The following is an 8,315-nucleotide window of genomic DNA, read 5'->3' as shown; positions in this document are numbered from 1 at the left end:
CTAATTTTGTATTTTAGTAGAAATGGGATTTTGCCATGTTGGCCAGGCTGGTCTCGAACTTGTGACCTCAAGTAATGCACCTGCCTTGGCCTCCCAAAGTGCTAGGATTACAGGCGTGGGCCACCACACCCAGCCACTTTTATTTTATTTTTTGAGACAGGGCCAAGGCTCAAGTGATCCCCCCTCCTCAGCCTCCCAAATAGCTGGGACTCCAGGTGCATGCCACCACACCCAGCTAATGTTTTTATTTTTTGTAGAGGCAAGGGTCTCACTGTGTTGACAGGGCTGATCTCAAACTCTTGGCCTCAAGCGATCCTCCCACCTCAGCCTCCCAAAGTGGTGAGATTCCAAGCATGCTAATTTTTGTATTTTAGTAGAAACAGGCAGCATGCCTGCTGCCCACCCCGGCTCCCCCATCAGCCACATTATCTCCCAAATTCCAAGAGGGCAGATCCCAACATGGGAGTTTAAGGACCTTTTAAATGAACCTGGAGATGACCTTTGAAATTTAGCGGGGCTGCCTCAGATGGCGAAAAATTATCAAGGCATGGTAAGCAGCGTCCAGAGTAGCTGGGATTACAGGCATGTGCCACCATGCCGGGGGAAGAAGCCGGGCCCTGAGCCATGGCTCTGCCCTGCAGGACAGCCAGCGGCACCCCTCCCTGCAGCCCCCGTGGGCCTGGGGGTCCCCAGCGTGCGGCACCCACAGATACCGCCAAGGCTGACGCCAGGCCCTGCCTGGCCTCTCGCCAGAGACTCCAGCTCACTGGGAAGGAGCGGAGGGCGGGGTCCCCGGACACCCTCTGTGCCGGGTCTTTTCTGACCCCCGCCCTGGGCTCGGGTACTCACTGATGGCGGCAGCGGCCAGGCATTTCACAACAATGACAGGGGGTCTGCAGCCCACGTAGAAGGGCGTGCACACATACTCGGAGAAGCTGAGGGAGATGATGGCGAAGGACGAGGGCTTCATGACCATCAGGCTGACCCAGGAGAAGAGGTAGGCGGGGATGGGCCCGTAGGCCTCCATCAGGTAGGGATACTCGCCCCCTGACTTGGTGATCATCGTGCCAAGTTCCGCAAAGCACAGGGCGCCTGGAATGCAGAGAGGAAGGGCCCGTAGGCCCCTTGTGAGGCACTGCTCCGGCCCCAGGGAGCTTTCCTCCCGCCGGGGGCTGCACTCGTATGGAGGGGCCCACCGTGGTCCGCCCTCATTGGACGGCCCTGAGCTCCAGCTGTTGGACATTCAGTCCAGCCTGATTTACACCTGTCTGCCACACATGTGCCAAGAGGGACACCGGCAGGGTGAGGGCTGAACAGGTAGCGCCTGCCTAGCGTGCCCCTACATGCTTCGGAGGCTGCATCAGGGAGCCAAGTCTCTTTACCCAGCATCGCGAGGACCCCGCAAACCGCCCATATGATGAGGCAGGGCCCCACAGCTTCCGTGTTGCTGAGCACAGACTTGGGGGAAATGAAGATCCCAGAGCCAATGATGGTGCCCACGATGATGCAGATGCCACTGATGAGGCCCAGCTAGGTGTGGAGGAAGGAAGAGCGTGTTAGTGCCATGCCTGGACCCAGCCCAGACCAGGTGCCACCCTGCCTTGGTACGGCTAGGGCAGCCCCAGCCAAAGCCCATGCTCCAAGCGCTTCCACCCTGAGCAGCTGCCCTGGCAACACTGGGGCACTGCTCCCGGAGCTTTGCTTATGTTAACGTGATTAATTCTCTGACAGCCCCATGAGCTGGCCACACGGTACCACCCTCATGGTACAGAGGAGGACGCTGAGGCACAGAAAGGTTAGGAGGCTCTCCGGGGTTTACAGCTAGAGAGGGGTAGACCCGGCTCAGGTTCCCCGTGCCTAACCATGATCCTGTGCCCTCAATGAAAAGACTGACTTGGCGACAGTTTGCCAATGAGAAAGGCCCTTGGGATATGCCTCTGAGCTGGGCAGAGGAGAAAGGAGTGCACCACCAAAGCAGAGGGAAGTCAGGGCCTAGAGTCCTGGCCAGAGGCTCCAAGCAGGGTGAGCAACGGAGGCCTCCCAGAAACAGAAACATTCGGGGACTGTGAACTTTCTGGGTGCCACTTTCTTTTATCTTATTTTTATTTACCTATTTATTTAGAGTCAGATCTCTCTCTGTCGCCCAGGCTGGAGCACAGCGGTGAGATAATAGCTCACTGCAGCCTCAAACTGCTGGCCTCAAACAATCCTCCCAACTCAACCTCCCAAAGTGCTGGGATTGCAGGCGTAAGCCACCATGCCTGGCCCAGTGCCATTTGCTAGGATGTGAGCTTTCTAAGAACAGAACCCAGCTCAAAGAGACACCGGATGGTTCCATTCCTGTGAAGTTCAAGAACAAGTGAAACTAATCCGCGGCCATAGGAATTCAGGGCTGGGGCTGCCCAGAAAGGGGCAGGAGGGAGCTTTCTGGGTTGGTACATCTGTCAAAACTCACCAAACTCAGCACTAAAGATCTGTACATTTCAGCCAGTTGCGGTGGTTCATGCCTGTAATCCCAGCACTTTGGGAGGCCAAGGCAGGCGGATCACCTGAGGTTGCAAGTTTGAGACCAGCCTGGCCAACATGGAGAAACCCCGTCTCTACTAAAAAATACAAAAATCAGCCAGGCATTCTGGTGCACGTCTGTTCCTAGCTACTCAGGAGGCTGAGGCAGGAGAATCTCTTGAACCCCGCGAGACGGAGGTTGCAGTGAGTCACTGCACTCCAGCCTGGGTGACAGTGAGACTCTGTCTCCAAAAAAAAAAAAAAAAACCCTGCACATTTCACTGTATGTAAATTACACACCAATCAAAGAGGGAAAAAAAAGTCCAACTCAAGCCCTACTCATAACACCTGTCCTCAGAAGCAGCCCCCAGCCAGATCGCCAGAGCCTGAAGTTTCCAGCGCCCGTGTTCACCTGTCTGAGAAGAGGCTGGGCTTGGAGTCAGATCACAGGGGATGAGGGGCTCCCAGCTGCAGGCTGCCACCCTGGGGACTCTGCGCACGCCAGTAGGATCCCTGGGGAGCAGCGTCAGCTTTCAGGACGCACTTCCAGGACAAGGCTCAGCTCTCCTCCTCATCTCAGCCCTGCCCAGGACTGGTGGTTTGGCTCCAGAATCCTCCCTCCTGCTGAGGGACTGCCTGGGTTCTGATGTGGGTGAGGTCTGCATTCACCCTGAAGCTGCCTGACTGAGGGGTAGACCCAGCTTGGATTTTCAGTTTTTAGAGTCAGGGTCTTGCTCTGTCACCCAGGCTTGGAGTGCAATGGCGCGATCATGACTCACTGCAGCCTCGATTTCCTGGACTCAAGTGATCCTCCCTCCTCAGCCTCCCAAAGTGCTAAAGTTACAGGCGTGTGCCGCCACACCTGTCCCCAGCTCAGAAGGCACATCTGGGGATTTCTCAGCTGTGCTCTGTGGCCACTGGGCCCAACAGGGTTCCAAGAGGCCCTTGCTGAGATCAGGCCTGAGACTGGCCGAGAGGGAGAGGGCTGCAGCCCATCGTCTACCTCCTGGGGACCCCAGTCCCAGGCCAAGCCATTCAGGCCATAGCCAGCCCCCTGGTCAAGTCCTAAAGCCTTGGTGCAGTCCCTCCTCCATCCCCTCTGCTGCCAGGCATGGGAGCTCTCGGAGGCCCCACCCACACCTCTGCCCTGGAAGTGGAAACCATCCTGGGTTTGCCTGGGGCTGCCTTTCCTCCTCCTAGGAGCCTAAGCCCTCCCCGCCCCTCCATGCTCAGCACCTGCTGCTCCCAACTGCCTGGGACTGCCACGGTGTGCCGTGTGGAGCTCCTTTCTGCCTTCCCCACAACCCCAAACTCCCTTCCCCTCCAGGCCCAGGGCCAGCCCCAGCTGCTCACTGCAGCCCAACTCAGAGCGGCCATCCCTGGCAGATGCCTCTAAGACAGAACAGGCTATACTGGGGGCAGTACTTCCCATCACTACAGCCATTCAGACATAAGAGGGACAGGCATTTAGAGGGGACCCAACCATCAGAACGCCCTCTCTGGCTGGGCACAGTGACTCACGCCTATCATCCCAGCACTTTGGGAGCCCGAGGTGGGAGGACGGCTTGAGCCCAGGAGTTCCAGACCACCCTTGGCAACACAGCAAGACCCTGCCTCTACAGAAAAAAATTTTTTGAAAAGTTAAAAATTTGGTAGGGCATTGTGGTGCACCCCTGTAGTCCCAGCTGCTCCAGAGGCTGAGGCAGGAGGATCGCTTGAGCCCAGGAGGTCGAGGCTGCAGTGAGCTATGATTGCACCACTGCACTCCAGCCTGGGTGACAGAGCAAGACCCTGTCTCTAAATTTTTTTTTTTTTTTTTTTTTGATTTTTAAAAGAAGGCCTTTTCTGACCATTCCTGGAAAGACCATTAGTTTGAACAAAAATACTGGCCCCTCTAGACATTTGCCCAACACACAAAAGCACCCAGGTTTGAACTTAATATGTGGGCCAGGCGAGTTGGCTCACGCCTGTAATCCCAACACTTTGGGAGGCCGAGGTGGGCGGATCTCTGGCGACCAGGAATTGGAGGCCAGCCTGGCCAACGTGGTGAAACCCTGTCTCTACTAAAAATACAAAAATTAGCCAGGCGTAGTGGTACATGCCTGTAGTCCCAGTACTCAGGAGACTGAGGCAGGAGAACTGTTTGAACCCAGGCAGCAGAGGTTGCAGTGAGCTGAGATCATGCCACTGCACTCCAGCCTGGGCGACAGAGCAACACTCTGTCTCAAAAAAAAAAAAAAAAAAAAAAAAAAAAAAATGCAGCCGGGTGCTGTGGCACACACCTGTAACCCCAGCACTTTGAGAGGCTGAGGTATGAGGATCACCTGAAGTCAGGAGTTCGAGACCAGCCTGGCCAACATGGCGAAACCCCATCTCTACTAAAAATACAAAAATTAGCCGGGTATGGTGGCGGGCGCCTGTAATCCCCGCTACTCAGGAGGCTGAGGCAGGAGAATCCCTTGAACCGGGGAGGTGGAGGTTGCAGTGAGCCGAGATGGCGCCACTGCACTCTAGCCTGGACGACAGAGTAACACTCCATCTCAGAAAAAAAAAGAATATACAGAGTTCCCTGGCGAGAGGGAAAGAGGTAAGTCCAGAGATTGTCCCTTTAAAGATGTAATTCACAAATCAAAGAGCACGTCTTCTGCCGTGTCACTAGGGATTGGCCCGGATTTCACCGCCTGCGCCCCTCGTTTAGACGCCCTTGCCTAACCTGCAAAGGGCCCGCCCCGCCAGAGACCATCTTACCTCCTTTTGGAGAGTGGTGGTCTTGGGCTCTTGGCTCTGGACCGACTTCTCATCCTCTCTCCGCTTTCTCAGGCCAGTATCCCCCATGTTTCCTCCTGCTCGTTCCAGAAGACTACAAGGAAGGCGCACAGCTGAATCTTGGTTCAGTAGCAGCAGACAAGATGCAAGTGCAAGCTCGGCCTGGACTAGGGGAGCTGGCTCCAAAACCACAGTGTTGGTTACTGCCACAGGCCGGGGGCCGCTGCCAGTCCTGCAGGGCTCACCACGCACTGGGCCCCAGAGTCAAAGTCAGTCATTAACATTGTCCGGGCAGGGGAACACAGCTCCCCGCTGCTCTCCAAAGCTCAGCTGCTTGCTTAGCTCTCTCCCAGACAGGCCCTGGGAGCCTCCTGGCCCATGTGCCTGTGCCTTGAAAGTTATTCTACCTCCGTGGTCCGACTTCATTTTTTTTTTCAAAAGTAAAAAGAAATATTGAACAACATCCTGGGCTGGGCACAGTGGCTCAGGCCTGTAATCCCAGCACTTTGGGAGGCCAAGGTGGGCGGATCACTTGAGCCCAGGAGTTTGAGACTAGCCTGGCCAACATGGCGAAACCCCGTCTCCACTAAAAATGCAAAAAAAAAAAAAAAAAAAAAAAAAAAATTAGCTGGGTGTGTTGGCAGGTGCCTGTAATCCCAGCTACTCCGGAGGCTGAGGCAGGAGAATCACTTGAACCTGGGAGGTGGGGGTTGCAGTGAGCCAAGATCGTACCACTGCACTCCAGCCTGGGCCACAGAGTGAGACTGTTTCAAAAAAATAAAATACCAAAAATTAAAAAATGAAAATATTGTGGAATGTATTTATCAGAATCAAGTCCAGGTAAGGAGTGTTTGTCTTATAATTCCTTCCCAAGATTAAAGGCACTCCCTTCCATCACAGATCCACAATACAATACAGGTACTTTTTCTTTGTACTTTTTAAATTTTTACAATTTTTTTTGTAAAGACGTGAGTCCCGCTATTTGCCCAGGCTGGCCTCCAACTCCTGGGCTCAAGCAGTCCTTCCACCCTGGCTTCCCAAAGGGCTGGGATTTCAGGGGTGAGCCACCGCGCCTGGCCAGGTACTTTTTCATTAAGTGATGAAAGGAATGAAAACATTGCCGAGGAAACGCAGTTCCAGACTGAATTAGGAGATAACCATGCACCACTGTACCCTCTCTCTAAATAAACTCTCTGTCCAGGCCCCGGCCAGGAGAGCCATGAGCCTTTCTAGCATCCACTGACCTTACCTTCCTCTGCGACCCTGCAGAGCCGGAGGAGCTGCGGCCCAGCTGACTGCCCGTGCCTGCACGGTCCAACCCTAGGAATGACCATGTCTTGTGCCCAGGAGTGAAGGAACTCCAGAAGGTACAGAGGTCAATAAGGGTAATTATTAAACACCTTTTTTGTTGTTGTTTTGTTTTGTTTTAGCCATGAAGCTTAGATACACCACACAAAAAGGGAAGGGTCAGGCAGACCAATTTCTCTCCGAAAACGTTTTGTTTTGTTCATTTATGTCTAGATCAGATTATTTTTTTAAAACCAGATGGTCTCAAATCGTCTGCACTTTTACCTAAAGATAAAATAAATTATGCCTTCTTTTATCTTTGGGAATCAGAGGAGATAAACTTTGGAACCAATTCTCTAATTGCTTTAATAGGCTATATTTAAAACCCAAGTCAGGCAGCTTAAACAGGAACTGCTGTGTGTGTGTAACTCAGCTGTTGGTCAGTTTCCTCCCCACCCAGGAAATTCCCCCAAGCCCCAGGGCCTGCCTCTGGCTGAGCAGGTGAGAGCGGTTGAGCCCATCCCACTCCTCTTTACCAGTGACGGGGCTTCACCACTTGGAACCACGAGCAGGCCTGAGGCAATGCAGGCCCCCACATCCTCCCTGCATCTGTGGCCAAATGCCCGTCAGGTTTGGCTGTGGTGCTCTTCACATAGCCATGTCCTGGCTCATCAGACACAAGGGACACAAAACCTTCCCCATCGGGGAAACAGAAGCCTATGGGGGGACAGGAAACACATGGCCAGGAAGCTCCGGTCCCCTTCCAGGGCTGCCAGGATCTGGATGTCTCCGGGAGGGAGCAGAGGTTCTCCCGCGCTGCGATTGGACCTAGGTTCAGGCGGCAGCCTCGAGGTCAGCACTAAGCCCTTTCAGATAGGGAGGAAGCACCTTATGAGACAGGCAGGAGGACAGCCTGGCACAGCATAAGCACTGCGTGTGAAGCATTGTAGCTGTTATCTTCAACCAAAACTTTGGTAGCTTTGCCTCGGGGCAAACCTAACTGCATCCCAGATATTGGATGGAAGCAAAGGTCAGGGGTGGAAGGAGCTGGGCCAGGCTCTGGGGGTCAGTTTGGGAGCAGTTTGGGGCAAGCAGACCTGAGAGAGGCACAGGTTTCTCTCAAAGCCGTCTGCAGAGCACAGGGACCCTTGGTGTCCCAGAGACAGGGTCCTGATTTAGAAGTTCATCATCTCCCATCTTGGGAGGGCACAGCCTGTTTACCTGCCTGCCATGCCCAGAGCCCTGAGCAGAGAGGCTGGAGAGTAGAAGCCAGGGGCTGGCGGCAGGTCCTGCCACCCCAGACAGAACCTGCCCACAGGCTTGCTGGGGTCACTCCTCCTAATGCTGCAGCCTCGTCATAGCACCTGGCACATCCATGTTTGCAAAACACCACAGAATACTCCCTAGGGAAAAGTGCTCCTGGCGGGCTGACAGGAGACCACATGAGGAGGACAGGGTGGGGCAGTGGTCCCCTGCTGGGGTCAGACACCAGACAGCCCTGCAACCTCACCCACTACCCACATGGGCTCAGGTCTGAATCTGCAAAGCGGGGCTAGCAACAGGCACCTCCTCATGGAACACATTGAACTTGCGTGTTCCATGAATGTCCAGGACCAGCCCACTGGTCTTCCTGGGCCTCTGCCAAGTGCCGAGTTTGGAACTTTGGGGTGTGAGGGTCCTTTGTTAAGTCAGAAACCTCCAGTTCAGTTCATTTTGGGTCCACGGTGAGCATTTCTTTTTTTTTTTTTTTTTTTTTT

The 8,315-nt window shown here is 54.3% G+C and overlaps 1 protein-coding gene across 2 annotated transcripts in view; it reads right to left on the bottom strand.

Annotated features, from left to right (window-relative positions):
- The window catches only part of SLC7A9 (solute carrier family 7 member 9), a 52,346-nt gene that overhangs the window by 26,009 nt on the left and 18,022 nt on the right, over positions 1–8,315 (bottom strand). The window contains exons 1-4 of one of the 2 annotated variants that reach the window (XM_017861710.1): positions 6,521–7,007; positions 5,254–5,365; positions 1,383–1,530; positions 850–1,092 (exon numbers count right to left, since the gene is read on the bottom strand). In XM_017861710.1, the coding sequence (XP_017717199.1) occupies positions 850–1,092; positions 1,383–1,530; positions 5,254–5,340 (478 nt within the window). In that variant the 5' untranslated portion in view covers positions 5,341–5,365; positions 6,521–7,007. Of the gene's footprint in view, positions 1–849; positions 1,093–1,382; positions 1,531–5,253; positions 5,366–6,520; positions 7,008–8,315 lie in introns of those variants that run through there. The other variant, XM_017861709.1, reaches the window with a different exon arrangement.

This window comes from Rhinopithecus bieti, unplaced genomic scaffold (genome assembly GCF_001698545.2).
Source record: "Rhinopithecus bieti isolate Rb0 unplaced genomic scaffold, ASM169854v2 scaffold_62779, whole genome shotgun sequence".
Taxonomy (NCBI): Eukaryota; Metazoa; Chordata; class Mammalia; order Primates; family Cercopithecidae; genus Rhinopithecus; species Rhinopithecus bieti.
Note: the sequence above shows the minus strand (reverse complement) of the source record. Positions and strands in the feature narration are given on the sequence as shown.